This window comes from Zonotrichia leucophrys, chromosome Z, assembly GCF_028769735.1.
Source record: "Zonotrichia leucophrys gambelii isolate GWCS_2022_RI chromosome Z, RI_Zleu_2.0, whole genome shotgun sequence".
NCBI lineage: Eukaryota > Metazoa > Chordata > Aves > Passeriformes > Passerellidae > Zonotrichia > Zonotrichia leucophrys.
In genome coordinates, this window is record NC_088200.1 from 71,906,003 (window position 1) to 71,928,117 (window position 22,115).

Consider the following 22,115-nt stretch of genomic DNA (forward strand, 5'->3'; position numbering starts at 1 on the left):
TGTCAATCAGGGAGAGGGAATTCCCATAGGCTGAGCCCAGATGAACCATGGTGCAGGGCATCCACAGGGATAAGCTTTCCCTGCTTTCCACAATGACAGCAAAGCACTCATAATTCCTTAGTTTGGATGCCATGGTCACCTCCATGTCCCACATTCTTGAAGAGGGGAAAGAGGGTAAAGGATGGATGCCAAGTGGTACTGTACCTTGTATTTTGAAGATTACATCAGCCAGCACAGGTGTGTTAAAGAATAGCCTGAGAGAAGTATTATAGAGCCGTTTTATCTGGTGAGACTTGCAGTCCTTTACAGTGTTTAGCTGAAAAATAAATCGGTAATTAAACACTGTCATGTGTGGCTGCCCACAGAACTAAATATTATGGGATGTAATTTTTTATGGGAAAATAAACAACAGCTTCTGGCATGTGCATTCCTCTGCAATCACCTTTTACCTTCTAATTTCCTATTCCCTGCAGTGCAGCAGCTCTGAGGGGTCTCTTGTCCCTCACAGTCACACCAAAGTTTGCTATTCTTGACCTCCCCCATCCAGCCCCTGCAGGCAGGTTGGGCTTCACCAGTTTTCTGGAGTCCCAGCCTTTGCAGACATTCCCTGTGCAGACCCAATGCTGCAGCAGGACGGGGTTTGAGGGCTCTGGGGGGAGCAGGGATGGGACACACATCCACCCCACTCCAGCTGGAAGTTTGGTGTTTATATTGCCCTGGAATCACCTCCACAGAGGCACAGGGAGCTCACAGGCTGGAACACAGACTCCTCTTTCAATAACCTGGTAGTGTCAAGGCCCTCCAAAACCCAGTGCTCACAATTAGTTCTCAGTTTTGGTTTTCTTACCTTAAAAGTGTAATCTAAAGCTGATAAAAGGAACTATATTAAAATCGTGTCACTAGATTCTGATTAATGAAATTCAGATGAGGTTGAATTTATGGTTAAAAGGTTAAATTTATAAAATTTTTAGTTTTACTAAGACAAATCACAATTCCTTCTTTTTGACTTAAAAAAAAAAATGCCTGAATGAGAAATAAGAGTACCCTGAAAGCATAAAAAAAGAATAAAAGAAACTACAATAGCTCAGGCTTGCTATCTTAAAGGTCTTCAGGCTCTCCACGGCCAAAAACTATAAATGTTTTAGCTGTGGGCACTAAGGGCTGGTAAGCCCAAAACAAAGCAGTCATAAGCTGAAAACAGTTCAGTAACCTTTTGATGTCTATATTGTATTGTTCCTAGAGAATCTGAGAGGTTTTCCTTTCTAAATCAACAGAAATCATTAGTGCAAGTTCTATATTATCAGGGAATGTATATGCTCCAAGAAAAAATGTCTGTAAAAACGAATTCTGTATTAAAACTAATTCTACATTGTGACTTTTTATTAACTTAAAAATATGTGTGGTGGTTTTTTGTGTGGTGTTCTACCGAAAAAAATATATTGAGCTACAGACAGCTTTCCACATCACAGCATTTATTTGAGAAACCACCCCCTCTGGATCTACTGCAGAAGCCCAACTTTTGGCTTATGTTCAGGAGCAAATCTTTCCTGGGCAGCCTCTATTACATGGGAATTAGCAACACATAATCATATTGGCAGACAATGTTTAAAGCTGTGAATATGAGTAATCCCTTTAGAATACCTGCTTGTGTGGTTTTTACCAATTACATTAATTCTGCATGTTACATCAGGATCTCTGTGTATGTGCCTGCAAACTACTCACTGAAAGCATGAAAAAGTACAGGCTCTTTAATCCAAAGTGACTTTAAAACAAAGACTGACAAGAAAACCTTGTCTGCAAAACAATTTCTCAAAAACTTAAGTAACTAATGGTGACCCAAGGGAGTTAGATGTACCTTTCCTGGAGTTTTCAGGATGCATTTAACTTTCTCAAGCACATTTTCTGTTTTATCTGGATCCTTCAGCTTCTTTCTTATGTCCTCTTCTAATCGTTCCCACTGGAAAGCACCTACCACAAAACCAGGAGGAGACAGATTATAAATCAGCAGGCCTCAGCAGGCAGAGGAAAGATGGCATCACTGCCAAACACATCCTGCAGAAATGGTAGGGGGCCTGCACATAAATCAGCCTGATCTTTGCTTTTAGGAAGGGCAGAATGCAATTTTTGCACACTAAATTTCTATGGTACTTTTTATAGTGTAACCAAGTACCAACAGACTATAAAATCTCACTTGCTTTCACACTCAATCTATTCATTCCTCCCAGCTCAGTCACTACAAATTGCAGGTAGAGATTCAGAAAAAAAAAATCCTTCATGTTTCAACATTTGTAGAAATTTTTTAGCTTCTGCTCATGCTGGTAGCTGCATTGTTCTGTAGGGGTCGGAACCAGAAAAATTTAATGCACAGCTACATTATTAGTCCTCACAGCTAAAATCAGCACAAAGTTTGCAGTAGAATTTCTGTTATTCTTGTTTTTGCAGTCAAAGCCATGACATTCCCTGAGGTGTATCAATAGCTTTCTTAGAAAAACGAAGAGAGTGAAAACAAAGATAGTTTATCTTCATGCACTTTGCTGGGGTAAGTCTCAGAGGCAAAGTGGGGTTTTGTGGTAACTTTCAGTTCTAACCTAGGAAAAGAATGAGACAGAAATAGATCGAGCTCAGTAACAAGCCCCACTCAGCACAGCTGATGCTGCCAAGAGGCTCAATCAGCATCTACAGCACACAGCATCCTCAGCTCAATTATCTCCCATCTGTACCACACTGGTTAAGGGTTTATAACCTCATGGGCATCATGTCACAGCCCTGAAAATCTGAAAACTCATTATTTGTTCCCTTCTCAGCCTCTACCTCAAGCGCCTCCACCTCTCAGAGGCACCAAAACATAAAGCAGAGCTCTGCCTGCAACTGCAAAGCTTCACAGCTCCTTGGCTGACATGAAGGAAAGTAAAAAAAGGAAAATTAGTGCACACAAGGCACTAAACCTAAGCTGTAGATGTTAACAGATGAAGATGTTTACAAAGATATTTAGACTGGAAGAAAGGAGGCTCAGGGGTGAACTTGTTGCTCTCTTCAACTGCCTGGAAGGAGGTTGTAGCCAGGCCGGGGAAAGCCTCTTCTCCCAGGTAATAAGTGACAGAACAAGGGGAAACAGCCTCAAGCTACACATGGGGAGGTTTAGATTCAGTATCAGGAAGATTTCTTCACCTCAAGGGTTGTCAAGCACTGGAATAAGGTGCCCAAGGCAGTGGTAGGGTCACCATCCCTGGAGGCACTTCAAAGATGTGGCACCTGGGATCACAGTTAAAGTGATGGGCTTGGCAGTGATGGGTCAGTGGTTGGACTTGATAATCATAAAGGTCTTTTCCAACCCAAATTATTAAATTAGTCTTTGAATTAAAAATACTGTATTTATCCATTACCTGCTGAAAATCTGGTTTTCATCCCCTATCCTTGGCTCAAATAAATAAGAACAAAAAAAAAATAATCTATTCATGGATTTTTTTTCAGTGAAAAGCTTCATATATTCTTTATGTTTGTTACTATTTTGGAAAGAAGAGTCTTTGATGTAAAATCTCCAACTGAAAGCTGAAAGATTGTCTGACAGGTTGAAAAATATTTTACAAAGAACAAACAGGCATTAGCTACTTCCAGAAATAAAACCCAAATCTTTCTGCTGAGTAATTCTAAGCAACATCTGAAAAGTTAAACAAATATCAGTGCCATTTTGATAGCTGGCCTTAAGTAGGTGAGGTCACAGACTGTACCAGCTGGTAGCAGAACTCATGCAACACTTCAGAGGTCTCCACAGTCCAGCCACTTTTTCACTGTTTTCTCTTCAGCTGCACCATACTCAGAATAAAAATTACTCGAGTTTTCTTAAGCAACTCTGCACTCTTGCCCTTGTGTTTAGAACATGCAACCATTTACAATATTTTAAAAGCCTAAGATCTGAAACTGACTCAAACTCCAAATTTGTTTTGGCAAAATTTTGAATGCTATTGATGTTAGCCTATGGACTAATTTTATTTAGGCCCATTAAATCTGGAATGACAACTAACCTAATTTTTGTTATAGGTGGTGGTGTTTTCATTGTGCATGGTAATCGCAAGGGATAAAATAGATGTGGAAACAAGGTGAGACATCATCTAGCAACAGCAAAGCCACGTTCCTTAGGGCAATTACACATTCTTTCATGAGACAATAGGAAACAAGTTGCCAGATCTGTTCCCAGCAGGTACCTGAATAAATGAAGTGGAGGATATCTGGGAGACAAGAGCAGAAGACAGGGTCCTTCACCACCACCCTGACTGGTGGGACACAGGGCGGGACAGCCCGGGGCGAGGAGGGGAAGGGATCCCCAGGCTGCACCGCGAAGAGGCTCTGAGCCAGCTGCACCGCCGAGGCGTCGTGCACGTCGCACGGGCTCTCCACCCCGAACAGCAGCATGAAGAGGTGGCTCACGGAGCACAGGATGATCTTGTGAGCCTCCACCACCGTGCTGAGGTCCTCGGGGTAGAAGGCCACATCTGCACACTGGCAGCAGCAGAGCAGGTTGTGCAGGTCTGCGTTGTAGTGCGAGGCTTCGCCCTTTAGGATCGGCATCTTTTCTGCAAAAGAAGTCAGGCTGTAAAACCTAAGTTTTGCAACCTTAGCAAGTGCTAACCACAGGATATTATATTCAATAAGAATATTTCTTATATGCTGTTTGAATATCTTGAGCAAAATACTCAAGATATTCAAATACTTAATACAGTAAGCAAGTTAAGAAACAGTTAAATATTAAGTGTCTGTCCTTTCACGAACCCTCTATAGAAAGTTACACTATAAAGAAACTTTCACTGTGTATTCCAAATCTAAGAGGTCTGAGCAAATTTTTAGAACATGGAAGAAGAGACAACTACAGGTTTATAGGTAACTACTTGTCAGTAATTCTTTCACTGAGCAAATGCATCAGATGCTCAGAAATCACATACAGGTGCGTAGTTCTCTCCCTTGCTTCATCTGCAGCAAACAAAAACACTATCTGATTATCCTGTAGAGTAATAATTCATGCTCTAACAACTTTTTTTTTTTAATCTGTGTGCTAAGACTTTATGTAAAGCTTTTATCAATTCATGTTTTCTTAAGTCCACCAGAAAACCATTTCTATTAGTTATACCTAAAATAAACCAGAAATCCATTGTGATGTTATATTTTGCCATACAACTCTCCCCAAGTAAATTAAAATATCACTAAAAGGTGATGCAACATAACCACAACAGCTAATAATAGATAACACAGCTCATAGTAACAATTGTTACTAAAAAATGTAGTAAAATATACTGATTGTGCAAAGAAAGTGACACACATAAGGAATTATACTAGAGACCACATATCAATGAGCACCTGGCTGTTCAAGCTGAGGTGGTTGGACTCGACGGCACTTCTGCGTCTTTTTCCTTTTCTTCATTTTTTCAGATGACTTCTGATTCAAACTTTGGATCATAAAATATTCAAGCTAAGACAAGAAATATTTAAAAAAAAAACCCTTATTATTTAATAACAACCTATACATCAAATTAGGGGTATAACAGGCTCTGTATGCAGGGCTAAAGCTGCTGACACTATTACCAGTCATCCAGGAGAGTACCAAAACTCATTTCTGAGAAGCTACCATACATATTTAGATAGAACTAGCACAATTTACAAGACTATTTATTCAAATGATTGTGGTTAATTCTTGTGTATTTAATCTTCCTAGAACTGACAGATACAAAGATATTCAATTTACCGACCTCTTAAGATGCTAATTCTGTCTTGGGGAGTGGCTTAATTCGGCTGGATGTTAGCCAGCAAGATAAAAGGACAAGAATACAAAACGAAAACTTACTGCAATGAGACAAATAGCTTTCCTAAATCTTCCTGCTTAAAACCAGAGCAGCCTTGGTACTCCTAATTCAGATAGCACCATAGACTCACAGAATCCTAGAGTGGTTTGGCTTGGAAAGTGCCTTGAAGACCATTGAGTTCTTCCAATGGAGACGCTTTCCACAGATCAGGTTGCTCCAAGCCCCTTCCAACCCAGCCAAGAACACTGCCAAGGATAGGATGGGACTCTCACAGCCCCCTGGACCATTCTGTCCCACTGTCTGACCTCCCTCACTGGGAGGAATTTCTTTCTAATACCTAACTTGAATATTGCCTTGGTGGGAACTCGACACTTGGTGGAAGGGTCCAGAGTGTGCCTCCCCTGGCTCTCTGAAGCCCTCACATCTGCCAAGCACCTCACACATGTTCTACCCTGCTTCCAAAGCTGCAGATTCTCACTCACCACTCCTCCAAAGTATTTCTGGATGTAGAAGTCATTAAGGGTGTGCAGTTCAAGGTAAGTGGCTCCGAGTTCCTTCGCAAGCTGGACTCCTTCAGAGGTTGTGACACAGCTCCTCCTGTCTGAAGTGCACAGGGGACAGGTGCAAGGCACTCCTGGGGTAAAAAGTCATGGAAAATAACCATTTTGGCCAAATAATGCAGAATTCTTAGATTCCTAAAAAACTGTAAAGATATCTTACTTATAGGAGAACAAAGAGGGAAATGAAAACATAGGAATTTTATAGTGAGAAATCTGTAATGACAGAAAAAAACCCAACTTCATATTAATCAATTCAAAACACTAGTCACTCTACAAACCACTGTATACATTACATTAGTATTATTTTATTGATTTTGTTAAGTTGGAAGAGTTCAGCCAGACTTATGGATGCCAGATTTGGCTTTGGCTCAATAGCTTTGCATGCCCAGGTCTTGTACTAGCCTGCAGGTGTTATCATTCATGAATGTCACCCTTAAATCTGTTGAATTCTTGTGGCTTGTCCATGCAGGAAGCACACGCAGCAGTGAAAGAAGAAAATTTCCACTTCAGACCAACCTTTGATGGGTTTGTATGTACTGCAGGTTCTGATTCATCTACATGTATTTCACATACATTTTTTAAAAACACAAAATACGAACTTTTAAGATTATGCCATTTCAATGTTAAAAATCTGTGGGATCTCAGCACCTCAGGACTGAGGTGCCGAGTCACCAAGACCACCCTTGGGGGGCTCGGGAGTCCTGGAATGTTGCCAGAAGTGTCTGGTGGCTGGACTTTGATCCTACACAGGAGACGACACCTGTATGAGGATAGGAGGACTTCACCGGGGTGAATGGTGAAGGGATTAGTTAATTAGAGGGTGAGACACAGGGTTTAGGATTTATGTACAGGGGGGTTTAGAGAAGTAAGATGGAGGAATTGGGGCGTGTCCTGTTCTTCTTCTTCTTCTTCTCCTCCATCTTCTGTGCTGATGGTGGCACTTTGGGATTGGTCATTACTGAAAGTGCACCGGACAATAAGAATAAAAAGGATTGGGGAAAAATGATAAATATTGTACACGTAACTATGGGTATAAAGATAGGTGACTGTCCGGAGGGCAGGAGAGTGTGCTCATGGCTGACTGCTGAGCAGATCTCTGTCGGGCCGAAAGAACATCTTTTAGATAAACAATTAATAAACATAAAGACCGAAAGAAGAACTGAAGCCTCTTCTCGTCCTTTGATACGCGGGCTGCCCCAAGGCCACTCCGGGCCTTTCCAGGCCCTTCAAACAGCCGAAAACCGGACAAAAATCTTCCAGCTACATTGGGTCAGCTTTGCTTAATGACAGTAAGAATGTGCCAGCCATGGATGTGCTTTCAAATGTGCTGTGCGTGCTCCCCGCTAATGTCCTCTGCCTAGACCTATGGATAACATAATAAAACAGCTTTTTCTGGGTTTTTTTTAATCATTTGTTTTGGCATCAACATTTACCACTACAGAGGATTAAGATCTTAGTAATCTGTATGAGCAAACTGCTGTGTTCACAAATACCTCCTAGAAACAAAAGGGTTCTGTGTGTGCACAGCAGTTTGCTCTGACAGGTCCCAGGGTAAACCCAGAGGTCCAGCCTGGTGTCTCTCATGGCCACATTACTTAGGGAGGAAGAGAGAAAAAAAACTAAGTGGAAAAGAAAAAAATAACCACTAGAGGAGTCACTCAGTTTGGTGATATCCTCATCTTAAACAAAAAGTGTAAGGAAATACTTGGGGAATAATAACAATTTACCAAAACCTTGCATTTAGAATGGGAGATTTATTACTCCTGTTAGCCAGCAAGCATCATGCTCTGTATATATCAGAGCATGAAAGCTCTTGGTCATGATCACTGAATTACTAAATGTAAGAAAATAAATATTTAACTGTTATGCAGCTCTTTAACTGTCCTATATCTGTCACTGAGCTAAGAGGTTTATGAGGAGACCTTAGCAACACAGATCATCCACAGAGGATATACTTCATATGGATTAATATTTTTCTGTACAGTACAAAACAAATGTCTACATATACATTCATCATGTCTCTTACTCATTAAAAGGAGGGACGCTCAGAACCACTTGTTTTAGTAAAGTATCATGAAGTAAAAGAGAGGCCAGGCTTGTGGTTTTCATTTATTGCTTTACGAAGAAAATCCCAGAGAATTTAAAGGCTTTTCCCAACCACTCTCCAGTGTTTGCAGAATGCTGGATATAATTTTAATCTCATACACTAGAGATACTTTATACCCAAATGTATGTTGCATTATCCAAATTACTAGATTTAATCCTCATGTGTGATGGCTTCACAAGAAGAGTCATTGCAAAGGTCAAAGAAGGATAGGTTGCCTATCATTACTGAGGTTAATTAAGCACAGTGTTCTTGCCAGCACATCAGTCTAGAGAGCCAAAATGCATGTGCATATTACTGTCATCCTGACAGACTAATTGTTTCTGTTAGCAGCTTGGAAAAACAGCCAGCTTCTACTGAAATTACATTATACCCAACTTCCAAATGAGATTTTATCTGTTGTTACAGGAGGCTGGATACATACCGTTTTTCCTTGCCCCAATAGCAGAAATTATTACTGGAACTGAGCAGTGATTTAGTGCTTTTTTCACCATTGGCACATAGCTGTCCTTTAGTTCTTGAAATGAAGTCTTGTCATTGACAGAGTATTTAATCACAATAATATCAGCTCCTCCAATGAGCCTGCAGGAAGTGTACCAGTCACTGTCAAATATATCCTAAAAAAAAAAAACAAAAAAACCACCAATCAAGAATTGACTTACTTAAAGAAAAAGATGAAATATTCTGTATTTTTAATGAAAAACTCTACATAATTGTTTTTGTCTGATTAGATCTTATTTGAAGACATGCAACAATGAGCAGACTTCCTGCTTTGTAATTTCCTTGTTTGGAGAGCAAGTTGTTTGCTATAATAAATCATAAATATTTTCCATTAATTCAGGAGTTCTGCCAGAAGAATTGAAAATAGGGTTTATCAGAGAATACTCTTTTCAGAAGAATCTTTGCTGCTTTATTACTTAACTTTAAAACTGTTTCCTTTAGGAAATAAAAACACCTTCAGTGGTAGATGTTTTCAGCAACACATACAAAAACATTAATCACACCATTTTAGAGAAAGGGTTACAGAGAATTATCCTATGTACCTATGAACTTTTAAATACAAACTTACTAATTCAGTGTGACTTTTGTTACTAGAGCTTCTAGATAGCTTCACCAGGTGTTAATGTCTTCAGGATAAGGACTTAAATCACATACCTAAACTTTCTTTTTCAATTTCACATTCAAATTTTCATTGTTCTGTGCTGAGGACTTAACCTCTAAAACTGTTTGATATTCTGTACATTTACAGTTGTGCTGTATCCACATGCAATATACAGTTATTACTTGTGTATCTGTCATGGAATGTGATTCCACAATTTCTGCTTCACCTGGAGGTAGCTCATAAATACCAGGGGAGCCTTGGCTTTGAATGTATGCTGAATTGAAAACTCTTGAGAGAAGTCTGGAAGTGGTCCAGAGAACTGAAGAAAACCCCCAATGACCCGAAATACTATCGCCTCTTAGAACAGAGAGGCTTTTTTTTGCCCTTTTTGTACTTAAAGGGGGCTTGTAAGAAAGATGGGGACAAACTTTTTGGCAGGGCCTGTTGGGATAGGACAGGGGACAATGGTTTTAAACTAAAATAGGGTAGATTTAGGTTGGACATAAGGCAGACATTTTTTATACAGAGGATGGCGAGGCCCTGGCAGAATTTGCCCTGAGAATCTGTGGGTGCCCCATCCCTGGCAGTGCTCTGGGCCCAGTTGGATGAGGCTCTGAGCAATCTGGTCTAGAGGAAGGTGTTCCTGTGCATGGCAGGAAAGAGCTAACAATTCCCAAGCACATGTTTGTGCAACCTGTCCCCAGCATGGCAGGGGGGGCTGGAATGAGATGATCTCTAAGGTTCCTTCCAACCCAAATCATTCAGGGATTCTGTGATTCTATGTCAGCCCTGCATAGCATGTGAGGCAAAACTAGAAGAACTTGGGATATTGAGGGGAAAAAAAAGGGAAATTAGCAGTAATGAAATAAAGACAGTGTTAAAATAGGAATAAATGAGTAGAGAAAAAGTGAAAAAAGGGCAGAACTCAAAAGTTTGATAGTGGGGAGCAATTTGACTTTTGTAAAGCAAGTACAGAAATAAGAGCATTACAAGGGGGAGTGAAGTACATAAAAGATTAGTAATATCAACAAGTGGCATGGCTTGCATTGTCAACATAATTATTTTTGACCACTTCAAAAGGGTCATTGTTTGAAATCTGGTGAGGTAGCTGCAATGCTCTTAACTACAAGAAGTAGCATGACCTTGATGGAAGTCAAAGTCAGCGCGTATTTGCCTAAAGTGTCGCTTCACATCATTCCCAATTCAGGTCTTGACCTTACAAAGAAATAAGTCAGGAAATAAATTACAGTACACATTCCCATTGATGCCTGTAATAGAAGCTTTTGTTCTGCAATAAGTAAACCAGAATTAGCAATTTATCAGGAATAGCTCTCACATGATTAACCATGTTGACAATAGAGGAGGTCAAGTGCACTGCTCCTGATATTTGTTTTTTTGAGACAACTCAGTTAGAGACTATTAGAAATCCAGGGTAAGGACAGTGTCAATTAGCACTTAATACAATCATTTAGGCCCGGTTAATGACATAACATTTACACATAAATGCACATTTAGCGCCTCTAGAAGTAGGACTACCAGCTACAGTGCTTAGAGACAGCCATCTAGATGGACATTTGGAGAACGTGATGACACAAGCAGGCAAAAACTGAGAATTTTCAAGGGAAAGCTTTAATTGATGAAGATCTCAATGGGGAATTTTTAACAGAGCTGCATGCATTTAACACAACAAAGGTTTAAAGGAAAAATACAACACAACCCCAAAAATAACATGGGCTATTTATTTGCTCTGTTCTGTTGGCAGACAGAAAGCACATCTGTTCCTTTGCAATTTCCTTCCAGCTGACCATTTTCAAGATCAGCCCAGATTTGCACCTGCCCATCTCTACAAGATTGGAGACAATGGGTGGTATCATAAGCAAAGAGTAGAGCACAGGTGCACAAATACACTGCAACTGCACAGCTGTAAGCATGAGTAATAAAAAATGCTTATGGAAACTTCCTATGGAATTTAATATATATATTTTTATATTGTTTGTATATTGGTTTTGTGGTATGTTGATATATTGTTTTCCACTCACTCAGGGGTAGAACTGAGGTAAATCTCATGTGCCATGAAAATCCTCCAGAAATATCTCTGACAATGGGTTTTTTGCACAACACATCCCTAAGACAGAGCATCTAGAGCCTCCTTCATTATTGCTTTTAGAGAAACTTTAATGTAAAAATGACAGGGGGAATGTCATCAGGTGATGAACAGCCATTCAGATTCAGGAATAACCTTAATTTCAGGTTCCATGTATGAAATTTTTGTAACAGCTACTCCTCATCATGTTTCCTGCTCCATTTCACAAGTCAGACATTGGCTAAAGGAAGAAGTATCTGTACAGCTAAGGTCATTTTATTATGACCTTAATAATTATAATTTTAATTATACTTCTGTTGCTGTTCCACTCAGGACATACTAGGAAAAATCTTCATTTTTTTCCTTGCTTGCCTTCATTCTAAGTGTCTCATAACACATTCTTGCCATTAGTAAATTATACTTCTCAAGACTCAGTGTTGAAAATAAAGCTTTCAGAGGCACTGAAGATATGATTTTCCTACAAAATCACGTGATCTCAGAAGACAACAATACCTGCTTTGTTAAAAATGATTTATGAATGCCTTTCTGAACGGCAGTGAAATTCCTGACACAAGCGCCCTTGCAATGCCCACGCTCTTTCTGAAAGCTGCTCATAAGTGTCCCCATGTCCAACCACCCCAGCCCTGGGTCAGAGGGAGCAGCAATGCCAACCACTCTGTGGGGAAAAGGGCGCCTGGACACCCCGTAGGAATGTTCCCCTGGGATTTCCCCAGGATCCAAGAGAACTGCGTTGGCAACACTGGAGAATTATCCCTCTCTATAATCCATTTACAGACCCAGTCTCCACTACCAAAACCTTCTTCACACTGATGTCCTCCACACCACACACCACAGCCTTCTCTGTTTTTATTTTAAGATTCCTCTGCAGTTTCTTATCAGGTCTACAGCAGGACAAATTTTATGGGTGTACTCTCCATAACTTACTCGTCCCCTGAACTTACTCAGATAAGTAATCTACAGCACAGAGGGAAGTATCTCCTCCAGAAATCCCCCTAAACATCCCCCTCACAAAACAAAGGAAGATCATATTGGCCTCTGTCATCCTCTCATACATGAATTTAATAGTATTTTTTACCAGGATATGATAATTTGTTGTAAATTGCCACTTCAGCCATTCAAGCTTAAAAATGAGAAGGGATGACATACTGAAAAATGAAAAGTTACTTACTAGCTGTCATTTTTATACTGAAGCAGTAATATGTCTAGATTCCTAAAAATAGTAAATAAAATCTGAACATGGCTCAGATTCCTGTACCTTTAGACATGGTAAAGGCTGGCCAGCATAAGGATAAGGATAAAGAGGAAAAAGACAGAGAACTACACAATGCATGATATTGCTGACATAAGAAAACTCACAGTGTTTTAGGGATGACTCCTGTTGGTACAGTAAATAACAAGGAAAAAATATAAAAAGGTTCAGGGAAAGAGATTGTTGAAAGGGAGAACTAGAAAAAATTTCACAGAGCCCCTTCTCAAAATTGTGGTTAATATATTTAAGTTGCAGTTAATATATTTGTGTACTAGTGAGCCCCATGGAGGTCTGCAGCTCTGTGCAACCAGAGCATGCCCCCCTCTTCAAGTATCTAACCCAGCACAAGACAATCTCCAAAACCCAGCTGCTCTATATTCCCCTTTTGTAAACATTTCTGTGCTTGATGATGTCAGTAATTCTCTAGAAGCTCAGCATTTTTTATACAATAGGGGAAAGATTAAAAAAATCTGGGGGGGGGTATTGTTTCTCATGGGGAAAATAAATCCAAACAAAGCAAACAAAAGCCACAAAAACAAAACAAACAAACAAAACCAGGTAGGTCTTAGTAGAAAAAGTTAAAAACGGCAGCAGGACCCCCAGGCCAGGGGAGAAACACTCTCATATCCATTGAGTATTGCTCCAGGTAAGAGAGGAGAGGACAAGAGTTACTTCAAGTAGGGGGCATTGCAAAGGACTTGTTATTTTGCCACTTATTTTCCAGCACTACAATGAAGTGAATCAAAACATGAATTACAGCTTCTATACTATGCTAAATTCTGGAATTGAGGAAGATTCACTTAATTAGATATTAAAAATTCTGCCTGCATTTTTTCTGCAGAAGCCTAAATGAATTCAGAGTAAAGTGGAATTGCAAAATACATGTAAGTCAATAAAATGGCATCTCAGTCCTGAAGACTGTCAAATCTAACACACATTGTTAATTAAAGAAGTGTTTTCCAAAGCAAGTCTTAAAACTCATCTTGTGAATTTCTCCTTTTGAGTTATTAGCTCCATAGAGAGGTTCATCCCTGCAAAATTAGAAAAACTGGGCCATTCTTATTCAATATGCCTTATTATAGAGCAGCTTAAGGCTACATTAGCAACTGATCAGCTACTAAAACCACAGTATTCAGCAGAGATGTTAGCACACATGTGTTTTCCTTAGTTCTTTATGTCTTCTCTTACCCTAGGTTTGCGTTTTTTGAGAAAACATTTTCAGGCCACATGATTTACAATGATGTCAGTGCTCTGTGCTCCTGTCCCCTGCACACAGCTCTGCCAGAGCAAACCACAGTGGGACACCCCGAGACACAGCCGCACACAAAGAGCAACCTGGCCTTGGAAACCCTGACATTTTGCCCCCAGATTTTGAAAAGTGTGGTGTTCCACTGCTGTCTCTACAGCCCTGTGACATTGTAAGGTCCCCGGAGTTAGCATTTCCCTCCTGCACCCTGCAGCTGCCAGGGGAAGGAGAGGTGCTCACAACATGCTCGTTTGCAAGTTGGCAAACATGAATTTATCTTTGTTTGCATGTTGGCAAACATGAATTTACCTTTGTGATTTTATCTTTGTTTGCATGTTGGCAAACATGAATTTATCTTTGTTTGCATGTTGGCAAACATGAATTTACCTTTGTGATTTCCCAAAGAGACCTGAGCTGCGGACCCTCCTGCAGACTCAAAAGGCTGAGCAGTATCCTGGGCTGACAGACAGGTGCAGCAGCAGGCTCAAACTCGAGAAAATTAAACTGCACCACAATCTGCCGTGCAAAAGGATCCCCCCACTCTCTGTGGAACTCTACTCAGTGAAACCACATCAACACTGCTTTTCCAGAGTCATGGCTGTGGAAGACAAAGAACAGCTGGGCACCCTTGAGTTTTGAGACTCACAGCTATCAGTGTACTCAGCTGCCAAGTTCATGTCTAGGACTCTCTTGCCTTAATCATTTGGGTTTAATCTAGATGAGGTACAAATCCCAGGTAAATACAAATCTCTCTTGGCCTCAGCTATTAGAGGCTGAAATACTGCAGGGCCCACGACACCACCACCTTTGTGTTTTGGTAAGATGAAACAGGACCCATTTCCATGCAGAATATGGCTTGAGGCATTATCTGTCAACATCCTGAATTGTTCTGTGCTGTTTCCGCAGGCTGGCAGAGGAGAAGCTCTGAAGGATCCACTGTGATATAGTGAACCTCAAGCACCCAGGCTGTGGGAAAGGGTCCTGCTCTGCCTTACCCTAGCAAGGACACTGCTTTATGCACGACACATAATCTCCTGCAGAGTCCAGTCCTGATATCTGACGTGTCTTCCACGAAGAGAAACATGCTAATTTGTCCTCAACATTCTCAGTAATATATCTTCTGCCTCCTTTAACTGATAGAGGGAAAAAAACCTGAGGACCCAGAAATGCAGTGACTCCGACAACAACAAGCTAACTTTCCAAAGGCAGAAATTAAAAGGTGTCCAGAACTGAACAACCTTGTTCTGCAGAAGGCCAAATGCAATTAAAGCAATGTAAAAACACATCAACTCTGTCTCCAATCTATGTCCTTGCTTCCCCTTCTCCAGCTGCCCCCACTCACCCTCCCAACTCCCTTACCCACCTCCCTCCATCCCTCTGAAACAGCCTCCGAAGCCCTACAGACTTCATTTATATTCAGGAGATTTTGCTGCGCTCCGGTGACTCCAGCAAACTGCACGTGCGGGTCACATGCAGCTTCAGATTAGAAACAGGATCCCCCAGTCCATCTGAACTGGCGTCTCTAAGCAGCTGGCAAAAAGAAATAAAGAGCAGAAGGACAGCTAAACTGGATTGTTTAGTTTTAAGATTGTTGGCTTCTGATAATTTCATGGAGCTGTTATGGCTCCTGCAGATTCTACAAAAGGTTTCCCTTACAGGAGTACAAAAATCACCCAAAGGATAGAATTATGGAGCTGAAACTGATTATTGTTTTAATTTCTAAAAGCTGGTAAGCTGAGGGTTTTTTTTTTAAGGCTGCTAAGTAGTCATTAAATATGTTTTAATTTAGATTATCAGTATCATTTCTTACATAATCATTGATCTGCTCACACTCCAAACTAAGTTTTCTCACTTACTAACAAAAGTGCTGGCAACTAGCAACAGTGCCAAAATCTTTGTTATTTACCATCAGATACAGGTAATAATGTTAGGACATGATTATTCTTTGTAGGAGGAGTAAAATTATTCCCTCTATTGTTATATGAAAATATATAATTCATATAATATATAATATATAAACAATCAGATCTTTTTATCTGTTATTTTTCACAGCTGGAAAACTTACTGCCTTTATTTAGAGAAAATTTCATTTTATTATTGGCAAATATTTGGAGAGAGAACTTATGGTGTAGTGTCACAAGGCATTCTTGTTTACTTCTGGATTGTCTTTCACAAAATTTCCACTGGGCAATACAGTTGAAAAAAACACCTTATTACAGGGAAGGCCAAGCAGAGGCTTGTTTATAAGAACCTTTTTATAGCACCTTTGAGATTTCCCAGCATTTGCCTCGTTACATTTTTAAAGTTTTTTTTACTAAATGCAGTAATAAAACCACAAATAAAATCCCACAACAATGAAAACCATTTAAAAATAGAACATATTTCATTTTACTAAAGGAGTTCACACTGTTAATTGTAGTTAAAAAGACTGAGATGGATCTCTTACCCAGACAGGACAGTCGTGCACCACCAGTCTGACATTGCCAAACACGCAGGCTTGATACTCAGTAAAAACTGGGTTTCCAACATGACTGGCAGACAAGCTGCTGTCGATCTGGGAAATGAGAGCACTTCTCCCGAGATAGCTCCAGATCAGGCTGGGCTGATGATTGTCCTCAGAAAAACCATCTCTTTCATTCCCAAAAGCTACAATATTAACCGACCTAAAATAAAAATAATAAAGACGAAGTTGTGTTAACAAAGATGAAGGGCAGGGATAAGGGGAAAGAAAATAAAATCCCCTTAAATCAAAACTAACATATTAATCCCTCTGAATCCTCTTCCCTCCCTAGATTTTAACACCCTCCCGTAATCGACAGCAAAACCACATACATGATCTCAAATCCAACAGCAGGGTGAGAGCAAAGCGGAAAAGAAACCTGGAAAGGCCGCTTGCATTGCAAATCCCCAGCGGGTTTGGCTTGTTATTCCTTCCTCGGTGTCCGGGCTCAGCCTCGCTGCGGTGACCTCGGGGACTCCTGCCGCATTGCCCCGGCTGCGGCCAGGCTGGGAAACTCCGGGCGATGGAGCTGCAGCAGCAGCAGCAGCGGCAGCAGCAGGATGGGGATCCGCAGCACGATGGGGATGGGGATCGGCAGCACGATGGGGATGGGGATCGGCAGCAGGATGGGGACCTGCAGCAGTGGTGGCAGCAGCAGGATGGGGATTTGCAGCAGGACCGGGATACGTAGCAGGATGGGGATCTGCAGCACGATGGGGATGGGGATCGGCAGCAGGATGGGGATCTGCAGCAGCAGCTGCGGGATCGGCCGCAGCAGCGGGATGAGCGCAGCAGGATCTGCAGGAAGAGCAGCAGCGGGATGAGCAGCAGCAGCGGGATCTGCAGCCCCAGCAGGATGAGCAGCAGCGGGATCTGCAGCCCCAGCAGGATGAGCAGCAGGGGGATGAGCAGCAGGGGGATGAGCAGCAGCCCGGGCTGCGGCGGGCGCGGTGCCCCGGCGCTGTCGGGGAAGGCGAAGCCGCGTCCGGCCGGGCGGTCCCGGGCCCCGCATCCTGACGTCAGGCAGCCCCGAGCGGCGATGGGCAGAGCGCGGTGACGCGCCGAGGGCAGGTGCGCCAGGTGAGCAGGGCAGGGAAAGCGCTGGGGCAGAGCCGGGTCCCGCCCCGCACCAACAGGACCAACATCCCCGCACCGCCGGTCTGCAGCGGGGGAGGGACCTGGAGCTGCCACAGCCAAAGGAGAGAGCAGGGTAAACTTCCTCTTTTAAAGTATTTAAACTTTTTTTTTTAATTATTATTTAAATAATATCTATCTTTTCAATAGTAGGCTGATTAGCAATACAATTTCTTAAATGTCACGTGGGCTTTTTAGCGTTCATGCGGTGTTTAAAGCACAATGTTCCAAAAGGATGCTGTCGCGTTAGAGTAAAATGAACCCAAATCACAGAATGGTTTAGGTTGCAAGGGACCTCTGAAGATCACCTAGCCCAGCCCCCAATGCAGGGTCACTTGTAGAGGTTACACAGGAAATATACCACATCCAATATAAAAATACCATTAGCTGTCACATACTACTGTGTACACTAAAAAAAACAGAGAAAAAATACAGAGTAAAAAAACAGAGTAAGAACACAGAGTATTGTGTACCATCTAGTGTGCCTAAAATATTTTTACTCTCTTCCTTTTATGTACATGCTGGTATGTGTGTACAGGCATTTTTACTCTGTTTTTTAATGTACACATACTAGTGTGTACATAAAAAAAGAGAGTAAAAATATTTTAAGCATACTAGATGGTACACAATAGTCTGTGTTATGTGAACACATGCTGCTGTTAATCCCACGGGCAAGAACTCATTCAAAACAGGACTTGATACGATTATCAACAGAATAATGAATAGAGCTTTGCTTGCAACAATCCATACTTTGACAAAAGTACTATTCCACTATTTGCAAATTTAGGAGATTCCATTTGATGTCACTAACAAAGTTTTATACAGACATAGTACTGAACAGCAAGACTATTTTAATAAAACATAAGTATTATTATCAGCTAATGAATGCTAATTTATTATTTTTATTTTTATTATAAATTGTACAGGGGCTACTGAAAAAGAAAAAACCCAAAGAACAAGACAACAGATAATTCCCCAGCCTGTTTGTTTTCACACGTTTTATCCCATCCTAGCTTCTGCTTTTCAATCTAGCTTTGCCCTAGAAAATCAAAAGAAAAATGACAAGTGGAGGCTTTTGTTTTGTTTCATCCTGGAAATAAAAGTTAGAATGCTTGTTTCATAGGTAACTTTTAAAAAGTATCACAGGAAACCACTATTTTTTCCCCAGATGATCCTCTGACTGTGATGAATCACTGTTCACATCCAAAGCCTCAGTGGTGTCCAGACTGGTTACATGATGTTGTGAGTCAACAGAGCAGCCAACATTTTGCAACCATGACTGTGTATGTTTTAAAGGTCACTGAAGATCCCTTGGAATTCTTAAATTTGCGCTTGGAGCAATCTACCCATTGAAAATGAGGAAACCTTTGGGAGAAAAGTTCTTCACATCACTAACGAGCCTGATCTGCAACAGCTAAAAGCATAAATAGCTATATACATAAATAAATAAATACGCCCATGCATATATAGACACAAATACGCATACACAGATTTATATAAACATATGTTTAAAATACATGCATTGATGTTATAAATACAACACACCCATACATGAAGATGTGGACACTTATATAGGCAGTTGTAATACCAAGAAAAACCGGACTGGTAAATAAGGCAGTACTAATGAGGGGTGACCCAATTAACCCAAACTCCAATTAGCATAGCTTATTCATTGCTGCAGACCTAGTGCTGCCCAGGGGTGACAAGGGTAGCAGCACCAACTGAGACAGAGGGTCACAGCAAACATTTTTGTTTTCCTTTCACTTCTTCCTTCAACCACCTGGGAAACTTGGGACTGACAGAAGTCCCATCAGCTTTGGCAAATTGTGCAGATGGGGGACGCGAGATTCATCTCAGCTGATGAACAGCACTTAAAGCTTACATACTAAAATACACTGAAATACACTGTCTTAATAACGGCTTTCCAGCAATCAGATGACTGAAAGCAGTGTTTAAAAAGCAAGGATTAAAACTGGAGAATGCTGTCTGTTCTGCTGTCAAAGTAGGTCTATAACCCTGTTTTTGGTTGCGTTGCTCAGGGATTGTGCAATGCATTTCAAATAAACAAACAAACAAAACAGGAAAGGAAACGAGTTCACTTTGGCAGGATAATAAATACCACGAACACGGAAGTTGCTTGGCACCTCTACCCTAGAAGCATTCTACAAGTTACACGGGCACTGCAAGGGAAAGCTGCAAAGGATTGTTTAACCTAGAGGATTACAGAGGATTGCCTGACTGTTCTCTGTTTGGCAATCGGAATGCTGAATACCCTCCTGTGATCAGCAAACCTTTCATCCACCAAGCATTTGCCGTTGCTGCTGACAAACAAAGACTAAACTGCAGAGAAGGGAGCCTTTGACAAGGTCCAGGAAACAATCGCATATTCGGTCTTGTGTAGTTGTGCTGGAACATTTCTTTTTTTTTTCCAAACCATTTCCGTCGTGGCTTTCCGGTGAGTACCTCAGATAAAGCACTGAAAACAAATACACAGTCGTTAATGACAAAGGGGAATGATATTTGCTAGTGAAAGGAGATAAGTGCACACAAGTCAAGGAGAAGGATTTTTTTCCTAGTGGAAGCTGTAGCCTTATGTGCATTGATCCATGCAGAATTATCCAGCTTGTATTTTCAGGACAGTGAGGAGATTTAATGTACTTGAAGTCAAAGTCGTTGCCAAACCTGCTTATTAGCTGAGTCTGCACACTGCACAGAGCTGCTGCTGATGCTGGTATAGTCAGCTTCAGGTGCATGAGGAAACATGTTGCTCTAGGACAGGTAAATTTCCAGTTTGTTTGTGTTTTTGTTTTTTTTCAAAGATAGAATATAATTCCAAATAACACTAATACACTTTGCTGTATAGGCCTGTTTCCTGATAATACTGCAAAAAAAAAAAGTCCTGTGCTAGTCTTGGTTTTACTGGTGCTTGTCCAGAGTAGACACGGCTGCTGCAGGATCAGCCAGCCAAGACCCCCTGCTTGGACAAAGCACCAGAAACAAAAAGGAGGTTTTCTGCTGTTGTAGCCATCTGCCACATCCCCACCAACTAAAGCCATCTGTGTGTGTGGGTGGGAAATGAATGGACGGACAGTGTTCAGGGTCAGCAGTATTTCTCAGCATGACCATGCCAGAAAAATCATGTAGTGTTGTTCAAACTTGGAAGCAATTTTTTTTTTAATTTCCACTTAATTTGAGTTTGAAATTTGAGTGGAAAAGGACCTTAAGGACCACTACCAAGTGACCACAACCACAGCCACCGTGTGCCTCTCCAGCCCAACAGGTTCCACTGCTTTCTAGAGGTTTAGATGGAGGCATCAAGAAAAAACAGCTCAAATTCTAAGGCTTTTGTGTCAAACTATGGAATGGCTATCCTTGGGCATTTTCAAGTTTCACTGAAGAAGTCCTTGCATAACCTTAGCCCTTTAGACATGCTTGGAGAGCAGGCTGGGTTAGATGGCATTCAATGGTCCCTTCCAACCTGAATTATCCCCTGACTGCATAAATCTCCTCCTTCCTGGAGAGTGACCACTAAGCCCTGTCCCTCACTTCCTCTTCTTACACCAGCTTTCAACTCCAAAACCAGCCTCTCATCCAATCTTGTGGCAACTTATTTTCTTTACAAAGTTTAATAAGCTTTACAAAAAGCTTCTCAAAGGCTTTTTGAAAGTGCAAGAGGATTATTATGCCCACACGACCCCTTTTATTGGCATACTTACCACCCTTCCTTCAGAAACCAGTGATGCTGAACTTCACTGGAGCCTCTCCAACAGCTTCCCAAGAGACTGTGTTCATCCCTGGATCTCATTTTCTCTCAGACTTTGTCATCTCACCAGGAATGGTAGCTGCTCCCACTGCTTTGGCATTATCCAGGCCTTGCTAAAAGAGTTTTGAGTATATTGGTGGCCTCCTATGATACACAGACCCCAGACACAGTCTCTCGCCACAGTTTCTTATGACTGTTCTCAAAAATTTTATCTAATCCTGCCCATTTATTAACACCTATTTTTACTATTTTTTTTTTCTAGTCTTAGTGAATCAGATCGAGGAGTACCAGTGCTGATGCCATGACAATTTTTTTGCCTTTTCTTTTATACACCTTTTATGTATTCTCAGTGCCCTTAGCATGCATTTAATTCCTTAAGTCTGATAACTTAGCATAGTCCTGGTATTCTGTTAGGACACAAGACCAAACATCCCAAAGGCCTCGCAGCTGGAGGCCAGAAATCCCACACTATCTTGAGAAACCAAGATCCTCTCTAGAATGCATCCTGTAAACTAAGATTAGGCCCATCTAAGGGGGAATACTTCATGCTATTCATTCAAA

General features: G+C 41.1%; 1 protein-coding gene across 1 annotated transcript in view; it reads right to left on the reverse strand.

The window, feature by feature from the left end:
- The window catches only part of RHOBTB3 (Rho related BTB domain containing 3), a 28,447-nt gene extending 11,292 nt beyond the window's left edge, over positions 1 to 17,155 (reverse strand). The window contains exons 1-8 of the mRNA XM_064735856.1: positions 16,990 to 17,155; positions 16,604 to 16,820; positions 8,881 to 9,073; positions 6,275 to 6,426; positions 5,350 to 5,461; positions 4,203 to 4,571; positions 1,856 to 1,968; positions 205 to 316 (exon numbers count right to left, since the gene is read on the reverse strand). Coding sequence (XP_064591926.1) covers positions 205 to 316; positions 1,856 to 1,968; positions 4,203 to 4,571; positions 5,350 to 5,461; positions 6,275 to 6,426; positions 8,881 to 9,073; positions 16,604 to 16,820; positions 16,990 to 16,991 — 1,270 coding nt within the window. The 5' untranslated portion in view covers positions 16,992 to 17,155. The remainder of the gene's footprint in view (positions 1 to 204; positions 317 to 1,855; positions 1,969 to 4,202; positions 4,572 to 5,349; positions 5,462 to 6,274; positions 6,427 to 8,880; positions 9,074 to 16,603; positions 16,821 to 16,989) is intronic.
- Between the last annotated feature and the right edge of the window lie 4,960 nt (positions 17,156 to 22,115).